Consider the following 22940-nt stretch of genomic DNA (forward strand, 5'->3'; position numbering starts at 1 on the left):
TGTCCCAACTTAATTCTTCTTTTTTTGTTTTTTTTTAGGTGAAGTGTTGTCGCCGCTGCCAACTAAATGACCCCATGAAGACGGGGACACCAGTGTTACATTCTATTAAGGTATTCCAAATTCTGTTTTGTTTAATAGAGAAAATAAATGTTTTGAAAGGTAATGGAAAATATGTGTTTAGGTGAAGGCTGCATGGGAGGTGATTGGCCTGGATTTAATTGGCCCACTGCGAGAAACTGGTCAAAAAAACAAGTATGTGTTGACCATGACTGATTTATATACAAAGTGGGTTGTTGCTGAGCCACTGCAAAATAAGACTGCAACTGAAGTGTCAGCAGCCATCATAAAGACACTCTACTTGTTCGGCATGGTCAAGAAAATTATTACTGACCAAGGGAGAGAGTTCGTTAATGAGGTAAAAGTCTAGTATAATGTGAATTCTTAACATTGATATTTATCTTAATTAGCACACATGTTTTTCTGACATTCTGCTATGCACACTGTATTTCCTTTTTGATGATTTGCACACAGCTGAATGAAAACATCTTTGCAACTCTGAAAATCAGTGCCTACCACCCTCAGACAAATGGGCAGGTAATTTTCAACATAATTTTATTTGACATTTTCCTGTAATGTTAAAAAAAATAGGAAATGTTTTAATTGTTGTTGTTTTTTATATATATATATATAGGATGAGCGAACAAATCAAAATGTCAAACGTGCATTGCGGAAGTATGTAAATGAAAGCCATAATGATTGGGACATCCATTTACCTGCAGTTGTGTATGGTATTAACACTGCTAAGCAAGTGGGTATTCATTATACATTCATTATGGTCGATATATAATGTAATCGATATATAATGTTTTATTTCTGATAACTTAATTTGTTTTTATCCAGTCTTCAACCAGGCACACCCCGTATTTCTTATTCTTCCATCGGCACCCTCATTTGCCAGAGGTTATGAACGCCTGTCCCATGGGAGAAGACTTTAAAATTGCTGACCCAGAAGATGATCTTGACACCCGAGTAAATGAAATGAAAATTTTAAATGAGAAGGTTAGGTCCAAATTCATGTAGTCTGACCACAGAAGTTTTTTTTAATTCAATGGCATGTAGTAAAGTGTAATTTTTTTTTTCTTCAGGTGCTTAGCAACATTGAAAATGCGCAGAAAAGACAACAAAAGTCTTACAGGAACCGTAAGAGAAAGCTAATGAGCACAATCAGTCCTGGCGATGAGGTCTTGATTTCTCAAGATTTCAATATAAAACAGAGAAAAGACACCCTTGCTGACCGCCACAAAGGTCCTTTCACTGTGGATAGTATCTCTAAAAAGGGTGTGGCATCAGTGGTGAAAGATAATGGGACTCGATGTTGCATCAATGTCTCACGGCTAAGGCCTTTCTACAGGTTGGAAAGTAAGAGCTAAGTAGTGTTTTTTTTGTAATGGTTGACATGTAAGGTGTATATTGTAAAGTTTATTTTATTAATATTAGACTTAATTTTTTTATTGTCTCTTCAGATCATGGAGCAGTTCCATGTGTGTCACTTCAGGACCATGAGTATGGTACACCTGATGAAGCAACAGACCATCCTTATCCTTTTTCTGGAGAGAAATGGGAAAAAGACTTGGGTCCTCTCCAGGAAAAACTGGTAGGGGATGATTCCACCTTGCCCATTCCAAATTTCACTCTCCTTCACACACTGTTAGACACTACCAATAATTTTTTGCAATCGTATATTCAGACCATCTCTCACATACTTACACTCTCACACCATTCTCACCCCCCCTCCCTTGCTAACTCTTTTAATTGCAGTTGAAATATGTCCAGCAGCAGAATTGATTGTTAAAGATGACAATATCTGTCTTACACGTGAGGACTTCTGGAGTCTTGGGTTAAATCAGTGCATGGAGTCTACTGTAAGTATATTCATGTTGCAGCATGCTTGCTCAAAGGCACAGAAATAGTTTTTTTTTTTGTGTAATTTATGCCTTTATTTTGTTTTATTACGTCTAGATTGGGAATGCATGTTTTAAGATCATCAGAGAAGCTGCTCAAAAACATGTAATTAATTACAGAAGCTCAAACATTGTTATTTTGTATACTTCTTCATGGGTACTTGTATACATTTGCTAATCTTGTTGTGTTGTAAATAGGGGAAAGATGTTTACATTGCTGACATGTATGTGGTTCCCACATGGAAAACGATGAATGTGGACCCACTCTCAAGTTTACCGGTAAAGTGAAGTTAAACACACACACAGACAGACAGTTGCACATTAATGCAATGATTTCTGTACAATGCACAGTAGTTGAATGGTTGCATTTTATTTCTCTACACCAGAACAATCTGTGTTCCAAGGATGCGATTTTGTTCCCTGCATGGAGTATGCAACAGAATCAACTGGATCACTATTTGCTATGTGTTGAGTTACAGTTTCAAAAAATAGATATTCAGATTTTTAGAATGAAGTTTGTTGATTAGCTTATCATTTTGAAATATGTCCATTGCAGGTTTTACTGGTTGTGGAGAGAGAGATCATTTTTCTAGATTCTGTACTCCCTGGTGGTTTTGGAGATGACTCGTACAAAACGATATTTAGGTTAAGAGAGAGGAAAAAGTTGCCCTTGTTCAGTGGCTTTTACCAATAATATTTTTATATAATATTTTACGCAAGAGCCATGTTCTGTGGCTGCTGATTTACACAAAAGCCTTGTTCTATGGCTGATGATTTACAAAAAGCCTTGTTCTATGGCTGATAATTAACAAAAAGCCTTGTTCTATGGCTGATGATTTACAAAAAGCCTTGTTCTATGGCTGCTTATTTATAGCTTTGTTCTTTTGTTTTATGTTTACGCAGAAGCCTTGTTCGATGGCTGTAGGATTAGGTATCATTTTATGAAACTAGACCATGGAGAACAATTGTATGACTATAGGTTTCAGTAAGTGTGTGTCCATAATTAATTTTTTTTCCCATTTTATGTGCAGACATATTGCAGGCCAGATTGACCCAAGACCCTGGACAGAGAAGACCGGCAGAAGTTTTGATGTAAAGCCTTTTCTTTATTTTCTTACTGGGTTATATAAAACTCTGGACATCAGTTGGCTTAAATGTAATGTAAGACTATAGATATTTTCTTTTGAAGAGAATTTTCTACTGTGATTTTGGGAAACTGAGCCATGACTAGCCCACCAGTTGATACTTTTTGCTATATTCATTCGTCTTCTTTCCACCATACATTCTTTCTTGTCCAGACCTAGGGACTTTCTGTCTATTTTACACAATTTGAAACTATCTCTATCTTCAGCACATCTACTTAATGTATTAATGGCTTTTGGCAGTAACTCAGTAAGGGGGAACCTAAGCTTACTTTAGTGAAGCACTTGTCTACATCTGTTTCTATTGGTTCAACACCTTTACTTAACAGTAATATTTAATATTTTGTTTCCAGCACTTCCCTCAACAAACTTCTGGGAACTACTGTGGCATCCTTATACTCATGGTAAGCATCCTTTTAAGTTGTGATAAGCAGCATTTTGAGTTATTGGGTATAATAGAGAGATTTTTTTTTTACAGTATGCCCTCTGTATCTGCACCAATACCCCATTCATCTTCACAGAGGTCAGTTGCATCTATTAATTAGGGGTGTCACGATTCTCTAAATCCTCGATTTCATTTTCGATTTGAGGGTCACGATTCGATTCGAGATTTTCTTGTTTTTTTTTCTTGTTATTATTTTATGCCTCATAAAATTTAAATAATATATTTATTATTATTATTATTATAAATATTATAAATATTATTATTATTATTTATTAAGATATATATGGTAATGCCATCTAGTGACTTTTTTTGGTAGCAACAGTGTGCACTATTAAAACAAGCAGTTTATCAGAGCTGTGTGTGGATGGCTGGTGAAACTGCTCACTTACATGAAGCTGCAGTTCTTCATCCAACCACTAGTCGGAGCTGCAGCAGCAGCACAAGCCCCGCTCTCTTCACTCAGTCACTACTTCAGTACAGCCCAGCCATGGGCTACAGGGCTCAGCCAGTCCGTTTTTACTGTTTCTGTAAACAAATAAAGGTTTTAACCCCACTAACCGGATAATACAGCTCACTACAGTTCATCTTTCAGCCCAAGCAGCTAACAGCAGCAGGTTAGAACAGCCAACACAGAGTCACTGCTCGGATTACATTATAAACAGGTCAGTTAGCGCGCTGCTAACCTCAGGATGTTTATAACTACGGAGTTTAGTGGACACACCACGGCCGCCAGGTAAGTCTTTTAAAGGCTACTGAAGACTATTAAAGGCTATTAGAAGTTATTGAAAGCATTATTGGGGGGCAGAAATCAGTACAGGCTGGTTAGATAAGTGATGTGGTGAAACTGTGACTAGCGCGGTCACAGTGATGTTTATTAACGTCATTAAAACAGATTTTGTCAGGTATTGTCTTATAAATATTTACACATAACTTATATCTCTCCTGAAAAGCTTTTATTTTAGTCAGAAACACGCTTGTGTTTACTTTATCTGAGAGAAAGATGTTTTTTTAATTCAATGGAAAGCAACAGGTGTAGTCAATTATAAGTTTAAGATTTTTAATCCACCTCACTGTGATCTATAGTCAGTGTTCTCAAGTCACACTGACACACGCATTTCAGCGAGTTCACACGCTCTCACCTGCGCGCACCCACCCCTCCGTTAGATACAGATACAAAACCTGCGCGCCCAACCCCCGCCCCCCCTCCCCCGTTGGACAGATAAAAAACAGTGATCACACTCCCGCCGACACTCAAAACTTGAGAGCCCTGTCTATATTTCTATAAATCCGTTTTCAGTTTCTCCTCCGTGGTTGAAAGGCAGCTGTCTCTCACACAGCAGAACTGAGGGCGGGGCTGCGCTCATGCAGCGGCTCTCTCTATTTAAATGAATAGGATGCGCTGTGTTGGTGCCGCGCCATTTGCGTAGCGCGCTGCGCTATTTGCGTAGCGCGCGCGGGAGGGATCGTCGATCCTCTTTTTGACTTCGATACTCGAGACCATGACCTCATTTCGATTCGATTTCGATAAAATATCGAGATCGTGACACCCCTACTATTAATATAGAAAAAATATTTCAAAACCCCACCCCAATTGTCTGATCATTGTTATATATGTTTTAGAATGATATGCCATTAATCCGCCAGTGGTGGTGCATCCTACTGATGGAAAGATTTCAGATTGAAGGGTAAGGCCACTCTGCTAAAGTATTCATGCCTTTTCTGCATTTTATTTCATTTGATTACCTGCTGATTAAGTTTTTTGATTCAACAGACATGGCCAGAGGTTTGCTTTCTGGACTGACGAGGCTAGCAGGCTATTGCAAGGGACCCTTAAGCCACTTTTTAGGGTATCTAGGTCAATCACTTCAGACATTCCACCTCATGTGCAAACCATGGTCAACCGCACAGCCCAAGAAAAGAAGCTGGTAGACTTTGCTGTACAAGACCATGGAGTCCGGCAACATTTGTTGGTATGTTTGTCACACATTAACAATGTTTGTTATTTAAAATTTGCACATTGTTTTACCATTACAGTGTTATAAGCAAATAAGCAAAAGGCCTTATAATTCATGCTTGTTGTCACCATGTGTTGGGGGACTTTTTTTTATTTTTTTTTTATTTAATGTGGATTTACAGTCCAAAACTTTTAACATAAACTACTTTTGACATTCAACTAGAAATGTTAAATGTTTGCTCATGTTTTGATGAAGTGCTTTTGGCACTTTGCCTTTTGACCTAAGGGTGTACTCTGTGGAAAAGAGCCTTCGAAGTGGCTCAGCAGAATCCAGAAGGGATCATCTCTACGGGTGCCAGTGTACCTGGACTCGGAGGAAGAACAGGACTCCCTATTTTTCTATCTTCAGGATGTCCTGAAATCTGCACCAGTAGAATTCCACATTGAGGATCAAGTGCAGTTCATTTTGGATGTTTTGTTCAAAGAGGTAAGGTTACTAGGTATGCAGTAAATATCTATTAACAATGTTAAATAGCCTGTTGTGACTTAAGTTACATAAAAAAAAATTAATCAAATGTATCTTTTTTTAAAATCCAATAGAGTAGTACTGTGAGACCATGATAACCACAATACATTTTCTCAGACAGTTATTGGGTCATTTTCAGCAGTGACACTAACGCTAATGCTGGAGTTTTTAAACACCTCAGTTTCACTCGCTTGACCTGAATAGTCCACCGGCGGTGGACATCCAGTGAGCATTGATGAAGGACTAGAGTATTGACAGCACAAACTGTGCAGCAACAGACTCAGAGCTTCTATCTGACTTTACATATACACTGTGGTGCAGATAGGTAGGAGTGTCTAATAGAATGAGAGACAATAAATGGACACAGTGTTTAAAAACTCCAGCAGCACTGCTATATCTGATCCACTCACTGTACCAGCACAACATGCACTAACACCTCATACACCACCACCATTGCTAATCACTTCTAATCACTGCACTGCAGTGCTGAATCTTTATAATGCAGTTTTATAATTTATATTTAATTTTTTTAACCCTTTTGTTAGTGCATCACCCAAGCCATGTCTACACTACAGGGAATAACTATACAAGAGGCTGAAGAGTTGTTTCTTTCAGGTCCTAACTACAGCAGAAGGTAAAAACAGTTACCTGTGTTTGAAATATCTGTATGAATGTTTATTTATTGTGACTACCATTTTAATTATTCTAGTGAAGTGGATGAGTTTGACAGACTCATACTTCGCCAGCTGAAGAAAGAAGGCAGGCTGAAGGACACTGTCCCTACAAACATTGGACACAAGGCAGGATACAGCATGGACTCGCACTCTCAATCAGAGTTAGGAGCAGTTTAAAAGGCCCTGTCCATCTGCAAACATATCTGAAGAGGTGTTAAGGAACACATGGGGCACCTGCTAGAAACCCACAAAGACAGCCTATGAAATCCCCCACCCCCCCTTTATGGTGACTTTCCCCTTGTGGGATTATAGTAAAGATCCTCTTGTTTTCAGGGAGGGAATGATTTAAATACATAAGCTCATTTTTCTTTCCTTTAGTCTGAAGCAACTTCCATTGCATAGTTCCTATGTCCTGATACTGTGTTTCTGGGTGGGTTTGTGTGTTGGGGTGGGTGGTTGCGTGTTTGTGTCGGGGTACTTTGAGTTGGGGAGGGTGGGTTTTTGTGTTGTGGTGGGTGTTTGTGTCGGGGGGGTTGGGGGGTTGGGTGTGTTGGGGTGAGGTGGGGTGGGAGTGGGGTGAGGTGGGGTGTGTTGAGGTGGGGTGGGGTGTGTTGGGGTGAGGTGAGGTGGGAGTGGGGTGAGGTGGGGTGGGAGTGGGGTGAGGTGGGGTGGGAGTGGCTGGGTGGTTGTGTGTTGAGAGGGATGTTTTTCTTTTGTTTTGCTTTTTGCTCTCATGCTTTCTCTGAGAAGAAAATAAACTGGTATTTTGATAAATGTGTTGTACCTTATTTTTAATGGTTAGTAGCATATTGATACAGGACCACATTTAGAGACATGGTATTTGGTTCCAATTTCTAAACATTCTGCTGTGTATTTTAAGCAAAAATAAATGTTTTTTATTAATAAACTCTTTGTTAGCTTGAGGAATACTACAAATGGTCAAAGACCACACCACCACCCCATATAATGGATATAACCCAAACAGGTTTGTTATAATGGTAAACAAATTAAATTTTTAAATGCCTCATACACCCTGTAATACTAAATTTGACAAAGCATAAAATGCACAGTTTATATATCAACTGCTCAAGAACAAAGAACATTATTTTCTAGTTGATGTTTGTATTTTACTTATTTATATCTCCCAGTCTATCTAGATTACAGAAAGATAAACTGCTAGTTAGCCTATGCGAATTATTTTGTTCTGGCTCTATTTATTTATGAAATTATTCATTCATTAATTCATGGTAAGCATTATAAATTGATACTTGAGCATGTAGATGTTAATCTTATCGCTAAAGGTGTAATTAAGTTAATAAAATGTGAAGTAGTTTACAGACTTGGCATATGTAAATAAAAAAACACCACATACATACATTTTAATAGATTATTTTGTTTGATTTTCGAAATATATTTAGTTTAAACACCTATCAGTCTATCTATAATTCAGAAAACGGAAGTTAAGCTTGAGCAGCGACCTCACAGAGCCGAAAACTGTTGACGCATGCGCACAACGGCTGGTGTAACAGCCGTGGCTACCTGATCTGTACCCCCTGCCCGATTTGTTCCGCGCATGCGTGCTTTCATCACACATCACCGGATTGCAGCTGATGGCCTAATGCTAGCTAGGCTAACAGACTGCAGATTTGAAAGAAGATGGCTAACTAGCGATGCTAACTGTATTTCTGAGCGACATTAATCACATTAATCAATCACACATTAATCAACAACAGATGGGTGTGTTTGTGCTGCTTAGTGTGATTTTATAGAACATGTGGATTATGACTATAGTTTACTCCAGTCTGTAGTAAATACCTTTAAAACACCAGAATGCAGCTGTCGGTCCAATGCTAGCTAGGCTAGGTGATGTTAATAGAGATGGCTAGCGACTAACTGACCATGCTAACTGTATTTCTGTGCTAAATTAATCACCGTTTTCTTCATTGGTCAGAGTCTAAATGATGTTGAAATATAACTATATCACAGTGGGGTTCCGCCCTTCACTCGCGTTTTGATTGGTTTAGACAGGTATATGAGCCTTGAACCAAGGCTGCAACAGGAAAAAAATAAAAGTCGCATTATTGAAAAATTAGGTCGCACTCTAGAACCCTGTATTTTAAACACAGTTTTAGAATGGATCATAAAGATATACTTTATGTCCACGGGCAGACTCTGACGTGGAGAAACACGTGATCATAAAGGAGATATCTCTACAGTTAGCATGAAGGAGTTTATAAACAATAGCAGCACAATTTAACACTTTAACCCACCAGACAAGATCATTATTTCTTGAATAAATCACCACTCAGGGTTTATAAGTAGCCCCTAAATCTCCTGTTCATCTTAAATAAAGCAGAATGAAAGTGTTGATCAGAGATAACTAGGAGAAGATGATCCTCCAGCTCCTGGATGAAGCTGCTTGTGTGTGATGTTAAATGCTGCTCCTTCTGAATGTGTTTCTGTGTGTCTAAGAGTAAATGTAGAGTAGTGTGAAGGTGAAGAGTGGAACATATCCATACCTGCAGCAGGTGAGCTGATGGTGTTCCTCCAGCAGAGCAGTCTGAGTACAGAGGTGCGGATCTTCTGCTGCTCCACTTTACTGGAGACCGGGGGAAACTCTAACCACCCTTCCATATTCACCTACAGAGAATCCAGTCTTCATTTTAAACCACAGCAAACATCTGTCCAAAGCGCTGAAACTATTAGAACATGTCCAATCAATACATCACAAATGACTCTGTTACTTGATCTGATCCAATACAATAAACAGCCCTGAATCCACCTTAACCTCCAACAGTCTGCTAATGTGTTTCTGCACTACAGAGCCACAGCTACAGACCTCCGGAGCCAATGGCGTTACATCCGACAAGTAGCTGTCAAAATAAAAGCCCTGCACGCTGTGAGGGTTACATTTATAGACATTATATACACCGCACTGTCTGTCTCCTGGCATGTCAGCGTAGACGACATGCGCCCCCAGTGCGTTTACTACACCTATAATAATCAGTAAACGGTTTGGTTTGTTACAAACGGTAGTGATGTAGTTATGATACAGGACTCTGTCACACATTACAAATACCTGCTTTCATGCTAAAATAATTTTGTATAATGCTCTGTAGGGTAATTTACCACAGCATGACTTAGATAAAACTCGGATGTGAGAAATCTCAGAACATGAAATGATGACCAATGAGTCAGAGCTTAGAATTTAAAATATATTAAAGTTTACTTGAAAAATAGTTTCAGCATTACAGATATATAGAAGGAACAAAAATTAATAGATATATATTAGAAAAGAGTAAAAGTACATCAACGAGTCAACACATGTAATAAAATCTCGATAGATCAACACATTCACAACCGAGAGAGAGAGAGAGAGAGAGAGAGAGAGAGAGAGAGAGAGAGAAAGAAAGAAAGAGAAAAAACTAAAGCCAGTCGAGGGCCTGAGAGAACTCCTCAGACTTCATCCAAGCAGTTATACATTTATGCAAATGACATGTGATTGGACAGAATTTATCACTATGATTACGTCAGCAGAGTCCAGTTAACAGTTTGTTGTCCAGTTCCAATGACGTGATCCGCTCCAGCCTGAGCAACAAGTTCTTATCATGGTGTTGTTCAGCACTGTGTCCTTCATGAACACAGCAGACAGTACTTAAGTGTCCTAAAGTCTGTGAGAAGATGAAACAGAGGAAAAGAGTGGATGGAAAGATCTTCTGGCCTGTGTATGACTTCATGGCGTGTAGAACAGGCAAGCGCTGGCTATCTGAGGAGAGGTTCCCAGCACTTAGCTTGTTGTCTCCTAGTTCATATGCACTGGTCCCAGAACAGTGCCATGGCAGGGTCTTGATCTGGTGGTCATTTATCCACAATTTAATTGTGTTAATCTAGCTGTGTGGAATTGAGCATTGTCTTGCTGGAAAGTTTTTCCAGGATAACCTTGTATGGGGCTTGATTCATGCGTCACTCGCAAAGATGAAACTGCCCAATTTTTGCCTTGCTGCAGCATCTCCAGATCATCACTGATCTTCATCCAAATTTCACATTGGGTGCAAGAAACTTAGGCTTGTACACATCTGCAGGTCTCCATCTTAACATTTAATGGCCAGGTGTTGAGCAAAGCTGCAAAATTGGACTCATCAGAGAAAATGATCTTACTCCAGTCATCATTTTTTGGACCAATTCTTATGGTCTATTGAAAAAACCTCTGGAATGTAATCAAGAGGAAGATGGAAAGTCACAATCTGACATATATAAAGAATTAGAGATCCAAAAAAAAGCTGAAAGTAAAAGTACAAGTATTGTGTTGTGTAGTTTTTACAGAAATAAGTAAAAAGTTATATCATATTGTTTATATTATTTCAGATGTTTAGGTTAAAATATCCACACAATTCCTTTGGCTGTAGCAACAGCACAAGAAAAGAGTACATTTACATAAAGTCTTTATGTACCCTCTATAAACAAATTTACCCAAAATAGAAGCTAAACTGTAAGCTGCTAGAATATTTTAACAAATTCAACATAAAATGCCCCTAGTTGGTCTATAAATGTTGTAAAATCAGCTAAAGCTGTCAGTGGCCAAGGGATTAGAGCAGCTTCATCAAACCCAGTGACATTACAGAGCACCTACCACTGTGGCTTTAGTGATAATGTGGATTTGGAATGATTCCTAAGATTTTTATCAATTTTAACTGCAGGATTTCTAAGATCATAGGTTTAGGGGTGTTGAGCACCCGTCGAATCAAGTCAGACACACAAACTATTACAGTACAGGGGCAGGTGTGCTAAAAAAACATTTTTTAATATTTCTATCAAAAAATACCTCCTGAAGCTTTGTTATCTGGTTTAATTTAAACATCTAAAAGTGAAAAACTACTCAAACTCAGTATGGATTTTTCAGGGGATATTTATCTTTTACATTTTTACCTTATTTTTTTTCCACTTTAATCTGAATATGCCCTTTATCTTATAAACCAACCCAATACCTTTGCTATGCCATGCTACAGAGCTCTCTAACTATATATCTATTTTACAAACCAGCTGGACTATTAAACCTAAATACAAATAGGTTTGAAAACAATGGTTATGTTCTCATCTGGATGACAGATTTCTTCAACAACTTTGTCCATCAAACAAATTTTGACTGTCTAAATTCAGCTACTGGTAAAAACTAGCATTACAGTAAATTAAAGATGGATTTAACACAGATAAATGACATATTACAATAACTTTTTAATGATTTCCATACAATATAATGTAAACAAACTTGATATTGATTTCCTGATTGCAATTACCTTATCTCTTAAGAATTATGCTTTACAGACAGACTGCAGCTCATTTACTTTAGGATCTCTGGCTTGTAAGGATATATTCAGTGCATGAGCGGAAAGCTGGACTCGTCATTTAGTACATAACTGTATTTTGTTAGGAATATGCAACAGTTTTTTCCTCTATACACACTATCTGGAATAGTTTTAGGTGTGTAAAATCCTTCCCAGAGTCTAAACTCTGAGGCTGTTTTTTCTCCAGTCACTGGAGACTAATAATCAAATTTGATAATCAAAATTCATCCCACAGTCTGAGCAGTGTTTCTCATGTGTGAGTGCGTTTGTGTCGCTGGAAATTAAACTGCCGATTAAAACTCTTCCCACAGTCTGGGCATTGATATGTTTTTTCTCCAGTGTGAATGACCTGGTGTCTTTTCAATTTGCTCTGATTAACAAAACTCATTCCACAGTCTGAGCAGTCATATGGTTTCACTTCAGTGTGAACCTGCCGGTGTCGCTGGAGAGTACTCTGATGTATAAAATTCATCCCGCACTCTGAGCAGTGAAACAGTTTCTCTCCAGTGTGAATACGCTGGTGTCGCCGGAGATTATACTGGCGATTAAAACTCATTCCACAGTCTGAGCAGTGATACGGTTTCTCTCCAGTGTGAATGCGCTGGTGTTGTTGGAGACCACTCTGATGACAAAAATTCATTCCACATTCTGAACAGTAAAACGGTTTCTCTCCAGTGTGAATGCACTGGTGTCGCTGGAGATGACTTAGTTGATAAAAATTCATGCCACATTCTGAACAGTAATACGGTTTCTCTCCAGTGTGAATGCGTTGGTGTCTTCGGAGATCACTTTGTTGACAAAAATTTAACCCACATTCTGAGCAGTGATAGGGTTTTTCTCCAGTGTGAATGAACTGATGTTTTTTGAGATGACTCATTTGATAAAATTTCTTCCCACACACTGTGCAGTGATAGGGTTTCTCTCCAGTGTGAATGCGCTGGTGTTGTTTAAGAGAACTCTTTTTATAAAAAGTCTTTCCACACTCTGAGCAGTGATATGGTTTCTCTCCAGTGTGAATGCGCTGGTGTTGTTTAAGATAACTCTCGTGATAAAAGGTCTTACCACACTCTGAGCAGTGATATGGTTTCTCTCCAGTGTGAACGTGCTGGTGTTGTTTAAGATGACTCTTTTGATAAAAAGTCTTCCCACACACTGCACAGTGAAATGGTTTATTTACAGTGTGAATGTGTCTGTGTCTTTGACGACTAATCGGATTATTAAAACTCTTCCCACTGTCTGAGCAGTGAAACTGTTTCTCTCTAGTGTGAATACGTTGGTGTCGCTGGAGATTATACTGGTGACTAAACTTCATCCCACAGTCTGAGCAGTGAAATGGTTTCTCTCCAGTGTGAATGCGCTGGTGTGCTTGGAGATGAGTCTTTTGAGTAAAACTCTTCCCACAGTCTGAGCAGTGGTGAGGTTTCTCCTTGCCTGTACTTTTCTGCCTTAGCTTCTCGGGTGATGGAGAGGATGTTTGCTGAATATTGGAGATTTCTGTGGATGCCATGTTCTCCTTTTTGTTCAGCAGCTTCATTTCTTTGGGAAATCTACTGAAAACCTCTTCCAGTTAGGAACACTGACACTGGGATCAGGGGAAGACCTGGAAGAAATACAGAAAAAAGAAAACCTAAATACAATATAAATTATTAGAAAATCTTAGTTCTTAGTTAGTTGGAAAATGTAAAGTCAACATTTACAAATATTAACAAACCTTCACAAATATTGGGGTTAAGAGTTACCTTGGATGCGTCTTGATTTAAATGCAGATGATTCTGGAACGATTCAAAAATTACAAGAATGAAATTTCTAGCCATTAGCTACAACTGAAAGGCAATGATGACGGGAGGAAACTAAGGGAAATTATTCAGAGTAACTTGCATTCAAATATCAGGGTAAGCCACTCTGAGATCCCATTCCTGTGTGTATATAAAGCATTATGAAACCTATTAAAACATGTAACTTTCTATTATATACTTAGTCATAGTCAGCATAGTCAGCCACAATATTAAAACCAGCTAAGTATATAAATTACACTGGTAACATTATACTCACTTTCTTGTTTTTGCTTTCCTTGTATCTGGATTTAATATAGTGGCTGAAGCTTGCCAAACTATAGACCACTGGAGTCCTCTGGTTCTTTTGTAGATGGCGCCATGTAGTTAATGCCCATATTTGGTGATCCGTGTCTAAGCTGACTTTCTCTGTGGCTGGAATAAATGGGCTTTTCAAAAATTCATCTTAATCACATTCTGTGGTAAATAAATAGGTTCAGAACACTGTACATTTTACTCTTGAACATCACTAGATCCTCTGAATGAGAGTCATAATTAGAATATCACTAGCTTTTAGCTAATGCTACAGCACACTGAACAACGCAGTTGAGGTTTTCTTAACTCTCTGACGTGATAAAGTGACATTCTAAACCCACTGACCAAACAAATTATTCGGAAAAATCACACACACAGGGGTCTGAGGTCCCCGCCTTCTACCTTGTCAAGTTTTCATACCTCCAGCTGGGAGAATCTGAACATAGCAGAGAGACTTACAGTTCCCTCCAAAAGTATTGGAACAGAGAGGCAAATCCTGTTATTTCTTCTATAGACTTGGGTTTGACACTAAAAGATAAAAATGAAACAAAAAGATCAACATCTCAGCTTTCATTTCCTGGATCTGATACGCAGTACAGAAGATATAACCTTTTATCTAAACCCCACTCATTTTTCTTGTGAGCAAAAGTATTGGAAGGTAAATTAAAGATAAAATATAATGTTTAGTTACAAATCCTTTTCTTGCAGTAACTGAGTCATGTCTGTGACACACTAACATCCCTAAACTTTTAAAATTTTCTTTTGTAATGCTTTTGCAGGCAGAGTGTTTTGGGTCATTATCTTGCTGCATGATGAAGGATCTAACAGTCCGATTTTTGCATCTTTCTTTAAATTAGGAGACAAAATTATTCTGTAGAATTCTGAGTTCAATGTTCCCCCAATTTTAGCCTTTCCATTACATGGGTAAAGATTAATCTTTGTCTCATCAGTCCATATTCAGTCCATAGGCGTGTCTGTATTTCTTGGTAAATTTCAGCCTGGCCATCCTATTAATCTTCCCGAGTAATGGTTACAATCTTCTGGTGAAGCCTCCTTATTTTTGTTCATTAAGACTTCTGCAAACAGTAGATTGTGATACCTTCACTTCTGGCCTGTGGGGGTTATTGCTGATGCCACTTTACAGCACTTACAATGTTTCTGTCATCAACTGCTGTGGTTTTCCTTGGTCTGCTGGTTTGGCATCTGTTACTTAGTACACCAGTGATTATCTTTTTTTTAAATAAAATTTTCTAAACTGATTTTCTGTAACTTCCTGTAACTGTTGTACTAGCCATGTCCATTGTTACAATGGCTCAGGTTAATTTTCCACCTTTACTCAGCTTCACAATTGATAAATAGACAGCTCTGGTTTTCATGTTGGTTACTCCACCAACTATAAATGCACAGCACTTTTGTAACAGACCTGAATATATGGCCAAGATTGGCTACAAAAGAAGGTAAGAAGCCCTTTCTTCAGTCTTGGTCACGCTGTAATCTGTAAACGTACTTTAGTATCTCAACAAGATCAAAAGACCTTCTCCAAAGACAGGAAGGTAGGACATGGCATGGAACAAACTTCAAAATACATTTCTAAAAAACAATCTAGGTCTAGAAGTGAATCTGTAATATATAAGCACCTTCATCCAGAGCAGAGGTTCTCAACCTTTTCCAACTCAAGGTCCACCTGTTTATAACTAGAGAAAATAACAGCTCACAATGAAAGAAATCTAAACTTTGTGTTTTATTTCTCATAAAAACATGAGAATTAGGGCATGAACAATTTGTTCTACAGTTGCCTTATACACTGCAGTTATGTCCTCATTTTGTGCCATGTTGTTTATATTCATATTTGGGTTCTGTGTCTAAGATGGATTTCTAAATGGGCAGAATGAATGGGCTTTTTAAAAAACTCGCCTCTATCACCTTCTGTGGTGAATATGTTTGGAAGCCTATAAGTTTTATTCTGTGTATATTTTTCTCCTGAACAACGCTGGATCCTCTGAATTACAAGATCGTTTAAGAATTAGAATACGAATAATGCTAGCTTTTAGCTAATGCTACCAAGCACTAAACTGACGTTACAGTACAACGGCTCAAAATGCCAGCGGCATATCAAAGATATAACTCCGACAGTAGAGCTCTGGTCGCATCACGTTTTGGATTATTATCTTTCTTCACAGAGGATCATTAAAGTATGTGAAGAGGTGAAAACCATATTCAGTTCAAATCAACCAACAAGCACTCGCTGAGGTTAGCTGGGTGTGTTACAGCATGAAAACCAGCAGAACAGTGATTCCCCAGAACCACAGAGCTAACCATGCTAACTGAAGATCCAAAGAGTCAAAAACACAATGTTAAAATGCTTAACATGAGTTTTCTTCTCACTGAAAGCTAATATAATAAAAGGTTAACATGGCTTAATGAACTAAAATGATGAGCTAAAAACACCAAACTTCTCTCATTCATTTCACTGCATAAAATACTCTTCACAAGATAAACTTAATACTGCACTACAGTGTTAATTTTGACAACTAATTTTTATTTAGTTGTAGTCATAATTTAGTCATCTGAAAGGTTTTTAGTTTTAGTTGATTAAATATTATAAAAATACAGTCGACTAAAACTAAACACTAAAAATTATTAATTATACATAAAAATGTTAACATTTATTAAACAGTAGTGTATTATTATTATTAATGTTTGAATGTGAAATATAGGTATATATGATTTAATGTATATTATTATTGTAGGTATGTGACTATAAATATTTTACGTTTAAATTTTTGTTCTAGAAATCTATGGAAGTAAAACAGTCTCACCAGATTTTGCAATTTAAAAGCACTTGAACTTCTAGCACTGAATTATTTTAATATATTTATCTCCAGCACTTACCCAGCACACCTACTGTAGCTACAAACACACATTCACACATTGTCCTGTAGAGATGCTCTCTCTTTGCTCCCAAAACAACCCTACCTCAACATTAAGGCAACCCCCTGGGGACATAAAGCATTGGCAACTTCCCCCATCAGTTTTACTTACAACATAATAAAGTCTGATACAGTAATAATATTTCATAAAATAAAACTGCTGTTTCTTAAAAAAGCTGATATTTTGGCCAAGTTCAGCAAACATTTCTCCATATATTGTATGATTTGTCATTCATGTAATTATCATGACAGACAGGCGCAAATCTAATATAAATAAAATTAAATAGAATAAATATAGCATTTTGAAACAAAGTTAATATATAGATTAACATTAATAGACTCGATAAGTTCAGGGTGTTTCCATTTATTTTATGATAGGTTGATAATGTAATTTAAAACAAATTACAGGCCTATTTAAAACAATACATATTGTTTATATATACTAGTATGTGTAATTTGTTTTGTCTTTCAGTTGTTAATGACATAAAACACTGAAAGAACTACTAGGCTTCTTCAGTATACAGTATATAATACTGAATCATTACACAAGTTAAAAATGGTGATGGTCCCGACCTTGGCCTGGCGAAACTGCACCATACTGAATTCTTAATAAATACCCATGCTCTAGAACATGCCCATCTAGAACTATATTGACTTGTAAATAATTAACTAACAATCTGGTCAGCATAAAGTTATTTATTTGAAGCACAATTCTACAAGAAAGGTAATATATGGAAAATGTATTGGTATTTAAAGTGCTTTACTGATCTTATAATTAAACTTAAATCTCTAAAGATAAATGATATAAAAATAAATTGTAAAAGTGCAAGTGCTTTGAGGAATTCATACCGAACATCTAATAGCTCAATATCACATGGATTATCCTCCATGACCCAAGACCAATTTTATATAGTTTGATGCACCTTTATTCACTTAAATTACAAAGATTTTTTAGGAAAAAGTCACACATGCCAACGGTTAATCAAATACATCTTAAAGAACAACTACACTCTAAAACATTTTTACACTAACAAATGTGTTGCACTGCAGTAATAATCTATAACAGCCCTGCTTAAAATTAGATGCAATTATTACGAGAATTTAGATATTTTACCATATTTTGATCAAAAGTGTAATTAGTAAAGTCAAAATAAAATAAAAATGATTTTCTTTATTGTTCCTAGTTTACAAGTTTACAAGCTGATCTGAAGACTTTCATCACACGTACCGGATAGTGGATTAGCTGCAATGGCTTACAGATAACCAGGCAGTGTTGGGAAGGTTACTTTTAAAATGTAATCCCTTACAGATTACTGATTACATCACTCAAAATGTAATTTGTAACGTAATCAGTTACATTACTTCAAGTGAGTAACGTAATCTGATTACTTTGGATTACTTTAAATATTGTCATTTTTTTAAGCCTGAATGAATGTAGCAACCACATATCGCATATTATTCTTTTATTTTTCTTTCCAGTTAACAAATAGATAAACAAATAAAACAGCCTTTTCAATCACTCTATAAAAATACTTATGAAACCATTTCATCAAACAATTTTATGAAACACTTCTATAAATTGATGATAAAACCATTTAAAACCAAACAAGGTAACAACAACTGTAAGCTATCTATTTGCAGGTTTGCCACCAGTGTTAATTTTGAAAACAAATTTTGATTTAGTCTTAGTCATAGTCTTGTGACAAAAATAGCATTTAGTTTTAGTCACAATTTAGTCATCTGAAATGTTTTTTGTCAACTTAATGTTATAAGAATATAGTCTACTAAAATTACAGTAAATTTAGTTGACTAAAATGTAAAGGGTGTAAATGTAAATGCTTTTTCATCAGTTCCCTTGAATTATTAACTATACACTTATACGAAATGAAACGTTTAATAACCACTTGAGTAATATTGTTAATGTTTGAAAGTGAAATATATTTATATATGATTTAATGTATATTATTATTATTGTAGGTGTGTGACTATACATATTTTACATTTAAAATTTTGCTCTAGAAATCAGGTCATAAAACATCTGAATAGTTAAATTATAGTTTGAACAGCGTTGTAGATGCAAAAACAGCTTTTAAATGATCTAGTTTTATCTCCAGCAGTAACCCAGCACACCTACTGGAGCCTCAGTCTATAAATGAGATCAAAAACACCTTCACACACTGTCCTGTAGAGATGCTCTCAGGATGTACAGTATTGAGAGACTTCATGAGTTAAAGTGAGAAACTTATGAGGAAGTGGTGTAAGGAACTTTACACAGACTTTTGGGTTCATAGATTGACTTATTTTATTGTTTTATTTTGGATATATTATTGAGTTTCTTTCTGACCTGTTCCTGCTTTAACACTAGCTATATCTTTCCCACTGTGAGACTAAACAGATGATCTGATCTTAATGAGTGGGTTCTGTATCAGTTCTGTGTTTTAGTGCACTGCTGAGTTAAACACATCAGCTCATGAAATAACATCAGTATTAAAACGCGGATCTCTGCATGGAGATCTGTGGGACTCTGGTCTGCAGAAGCTGAAAGATTAGTGGTGTTTTTACCGGAGATGGAGTCGCTCCACACGGTTTACACGTTATCTTGTTTTTTGCGACGTCAAAGGAGAAATATATCAACTATCTCTCTCTCTCTCTCCCTGCTGAACTCTGTCGAGTTAACTTCCAGTCGAGCTCCGTAACGACAGGTTAATTCCCGGGTTTGTATCTGAGCGCGCGGCGCTACTGCAGGAGAGGCGGGTACTGATTGGTTGAGTACCCCGCTTATCCCGCCTCTCCACCTTCGCTAAAATAGCAGTGATTGGATCTCTTCCTAACTGGTCCCTACCTTTCACAGAACTAAATCAGTTCTGATTGGATTTCGTCCCTGCCAAACATTTTCGTCTCGTTTTTATTCGTTGACCAAAATGTCAGTTAATTTCGTGTCGTTGTGTGTGCGGAGCCGCTGTCTGCCCCTCCTCCCTGTGTGTGTGTGTGTGTGTGTGTGTGTGCAGCGAGACGGGAGGAGGGGCAGACAGTTCCCTGTCATATCAGAGCGATTTCACCGCAAAATGTTATTTGCGTTTTGTCAGTGTTGGATTGGAAGAGCAAAAATAGGAAAGTACCGCAATGTAATCCTTTAATTTTAGCAGAGTAACTGTAATCTGATTACCATTTACTGAAGCAGTAACTGTAACGGATTACAGTTACTCATAATTTGTAATCTGATTACGTAACGCCGTTACATGTAATCCGTTACTTCCCAACACTGTAACCAGGTAACTGTATTTCAGAGCTGAATTAATCACTGTTTTTACCATTACTTTTTTGTGCTAGTTAGAGTGGGTAGGATCTGTTGTTAGATCATTTATGTGGATTATGGTTGTAGTTTACTTGAGTTATTTACCCATTATCTTCACAACACTGGATTGCAGTTAACGGTCCAATGCTAGCTAGGCTAACAGACTGCAGATTTTAAAGAAGATGGCTAACGGCTAACTAGCGATGCTAACTGTATTTCTGAGCGACATTAATCACGTCGCTCAGAACCACGGCTGCGAAAGGAAAAAAAAAAAGTCGCATTATTGAGATATTAGGTCGCACTCTAGAGCCCTGTATTTTACTGACGTGGAGAAACACGTGACCATAAAGGAGATATCTCTACAGTTAGCATGAAGGAGTTTATAAACAATAGCAGCACAATTCAGTGTTGCCAACTTAGCGACTATGTCGCTATATTTAGCGACTTTTCAGACCCTCTAGCGATTTTTTTTTGTTAAAAAGTGACTAGCGACAAATCTAGTGAGTTTTTGTGGTGTTATTAGAGACTTTTGGCGACTCTGAGATGAACACGCGCTCTTTAGTTACTGTCCTCCGCGCTGCAGCGGGCGCTGCCGTCAGCCCCGCCCCACACCACTCACAGTGCAGTCTCACTGTCAGAGCACACACACCGCTCCACCAACACACTGTTATGGCAAGCCATATGGGTCAGAATTCGCCTGGGTCTGACGGCGCTTAAAGCGTGCGTAATACTTAAAAAACGCCGTCCAAAACGCCGTTCAGGGCTTACTTTTACGCCTTGGAACAAACGCGAGGCGCCGCCAGGCGTTTAAGAGCGTGTGGCGGTGCCAGGCGCTTACATAACGCCACCACGCGTTTTCATAACGCCTCCAGGCATTCCATATGCAAAAATGGACAGAATATACATATCCCCTCCTTCTCCAAGCAGTTCAGCCCTCTGACTCTGTCAGGGAACTATATCTCCTGTTAAAATAAAAGCCCCCAAGTGCTTCAAATGTCTGCTGTGTTATTAGATGTGCTAGATTCATGTATTTCTGGCTAAACTGGGCTTTGCAAAATGTAGTCCCTGATTAAAACATAACAAAATGTAATCAAATGTACTTATTTTTTATCAACTCTTTCATTGCTGGCCTATTTAGTAATCATGTTTAATTTGTCTGATGCCGCAAGACCTGAGCCAGCCAACACACACACACACACACACACACACACACACACACACACACACACACACACACACACACAAACACACACAAACACACACAAACACACACACACACAATCTCTCTCGAAGGCGTTGGGGATTTTAATAAAACGCGCAATACAGAGACCACCACAGCATACAGAATGAATGCATAAATGGAGAAATTAGGAAATCAACCGGACACACAAAATCCAGCAACACATTTAGCAGATCTGTGTAGAGATTCTATACGTTTTAGGGTCACTCTTAAAAAAATAAAAACTATGAGATCGTAATATTCCGAATCATTCAGTATTCAAGGTATTCCTTAATTAAATTGTTTTTGATCATGGTACATCCTTATATTATTTTTTGCTTTCTTACTTTTTAAATAAAAGCCCTTTTTGTATCGCTGCCACTCAAACGGGCAGCGTGGGTCTAAAATGAGCCACATTCATTTTCTATGCTACTTCAAGTATGGCTGTGTGGTTCTATGATATATTTTAGCAACGCATTAATTCCGTCGTTCAGAATTTAATTGACGAATTTATGAATGAGTGTTTCTTTTGCACAAATCTTCATTTTCATTCTCCTTACACAGGTTTACACACACGGGTCAGACACAACGCACATGAATTTACCATTTCACAGCTCAGCACAGCTCCCTCAGTACTGTTTTACGATAACATCACCTTAGAAAATATTTGATGCCACTAGTGAAAGATAACTGTATATAATATTTGATTAGGATTAGGTTACCATTAGAGTGAGAATATTACCTGTCAGAAAGTTACAAGTACTTATTATTAGATGTTGACATATTCTATTTTAGTTAGCTTAATATACTGTAGTACTTTGTTAGGCCATTCCCATCTGAGGGAATTCTCCTCTCCCAAATGTTTGAGTTGGTTGCGTCCACGAGTGGTCTTTTCTGAAGCGATCAAATTAAATGCAGCAACAGAATAGCACAAAGCGTCAGACGACTGTGATGGAGGGTAAAATGAGGCCAGGTGGAGCCGAAAAGGCCAGATTAAAAAAAGAAAGAAGATGGAAGAAGAAGCAGCCAAATGTGCAAAATTAACAAACTTGTTTTCCAGAAGACAGACTTCAGCTGCAGCCGGTAAACAGAGATATGGAAATAATCCTGAATCGTCAGCTATTGGGCAACGTTTGCAATGTCGATTTAGCGTAGTTTATTTTGTAGAGCCCAATACACATCATTAACCTCTTAACACGCCCTGGCCCGCCGACGGGCCAGAAATATGTCATAGTTAATATCTTTTTGTGTTTATGAATAATAATTTTTTAATTTTAAAGCCTAGAATCTCTGCTTTTCAGTATCTAGCCTATTTAGCTGTATGTCCTTTCAGGAAATAAACATTTAGGGCGAAATATGCCTTGT

General features: G+C 37.6%; 10 protein-coding genes across 34 annotated transcripts in view; 4 read left to right on the top strand and 6 right to left on the bottom strand.

The window, feature by feature from the left end:
• Positions 1–9343, bottom strand: part of LOC103022228 (zinc finger protein 501-like) — a 41797-nt gene extending 32454 nt beyond the window's left edge. The window contains exon 1 of the mRNA XM_049482398.1: positions 9222–9343. The gene's annotated coding sequence lies outside the window, so the exon portion shown is untranslated. The remainder of the gene's footprint in view (positions 1–9221) is intronic.
• LOC111194226 (zinc finger protein 239-like) overlaps positions 1–9551 on the bottom strand; it is a 457259-nt gene extending 447708 nt beyond the window's left edge. The window contains exon 1 of the mRNA XM_049482358.1: positions 9343–9551. The gene's annotated coding sequence lies outside the window, so the exon portion shown is untranslated. The remainder of the gene's footprint in view (positions 1–9342) is intronic.
• Positions 1–22940, bottom strand: part of LOC103021480 (zinc finger protein 585A) — a 258231-nt gene that overhangs the window by 231279 nt on the left and 4012 nt on the right. The gene's annotated exons all lie outside the window — the stretch shown is intronic.
• LOC103036135 (zinc finger protein 239) overlaps positions 1–22940 on the top strand; it is a 245471-nt gene that overhangs the window by 111024 nt on the left and 111507 nt on the right. The window lies entirely within an intron of this gene.
• The window catches only part of LOC107197278 (zinc finger protein 135), a 142936-nt gene that overhangs the window by 82654 nt on the left and 37342 nt on the right, over positions 1–22940 (top strand). The window lies entirely within an intron of this gene.
• The window catches only part of LOC111188212 (gastrula zinc finger protein XlCGF49.1), a 232620-nt gene that overhangs the window by 63770 nt on the left and 145910 nt on the right, over positions 1–22940 (top strand). The gene's annotated exons all lie outside the window — the stretch shown is intronic.
• LOC111190415 (zinc finger protein OZF-like) overlaps positions 1–22940 on the bottom strand; it is a 589012-nt gene that overhangs the window by 9100 nt on the left and 556972 nt on the right. The window lies entirely within an intron of this gene.
• The window catches only part of LOC103025045 (zinc finger protein 501), a 266885-nt gene that overhangs the window by 9100 nt on the left and 234845 nt on the right, over positions 1–22940 (bottom strand). For 4 of the 10 annotated variants that reach the window (XM_049482382.1, XM_049482383.1, XM_049482381.1 and 1 more), the window contains exons 2-3: positions 13784–13816; positions 9904–13644 (exon numbers count right to left, since the gene is read on the bottom strand). In XM_049482382.1, coding sequence (XP_049338339.1) covers positions 12295–13578 — 1284 coding nt within the window. In that variant the 5' untranslated portion in view covers positions 13579–13644; positions 13784–13816 and the 3' untranslated portion in view covers positions 9904–12294. Of the gene's footprint in view, positions 1–9903; positions 13645–13755; positions 13817–22940 lie in introns of those variants that run through there. The other 6 variants (XM_049482379.1, XM_049482377.1, XM_049482375.1 and 3 more) reach the window with 3 other exon arrangements.
• LOC111197445 (zinc finger protein 239-like) overlaps positions 1–22940 on the bottom strand; it is a 184162-nt gene that overhangs the window by 5770 nt on the left and 155452 nt on the right. The gene's annotated exons all lie outside the window — the stretch shown is intronic.
• On the top strand, positions 907–6879 carry LOC125804031 (uncharacterized). Its single transcript, XM_049483137.1, has 4 exons — positions 907–1059; positions 1146–1419; positions 1524–1707; positions 6738–6879. Exons 1-4 carry the CDS (start codon positions 964–966, stop codon positions 6877–6879), a joined length of 696 nt encoding a protein of 231 aa, XP_049339094.1. The 5' UTR covers positions 907–963.

This window comes from Astyanax mexicanus, chromosome 8 (genome assembly GCF_023375975.1).
Source record: "Astyanax mexicanus isolate ESR-SI-001 chromosome 8, AstMex3_surface, whole genome shotgun sequence".
NCBI classification, from domain to species: domain Eukaryota; kingdom Metazoa; phylum Chordata; class Actinopteri; order Characiformes; family Acestrorhamphidae; genus Astyanax; species Astyanax mexicanus.

Bases quoted from the DNA above. Each gene is read 5' to 3' on its own strand.
- LOC125804031 (XM_049483137.1), top strand. From the start codon at position 964: ATGAACGCCTGTCCCATGGGAGAAGACTTTAAAATTGCTGACCCAGAA. The intron at 1,420-1,523 runs GTAAGAGCTAAG...TTGTCTCTTCAG, and splicing joins GCCTTTCTACAGGTTGGAAA to ATCATGGAGCAGTTCCATGT. The intron at 1,708-6,737 runs GTTAGACACTAC...TAATTATTCTAG, and splicing joins TTCACTCTCCTTCACACACT to TGAAGTGGATGAGTTTGACA.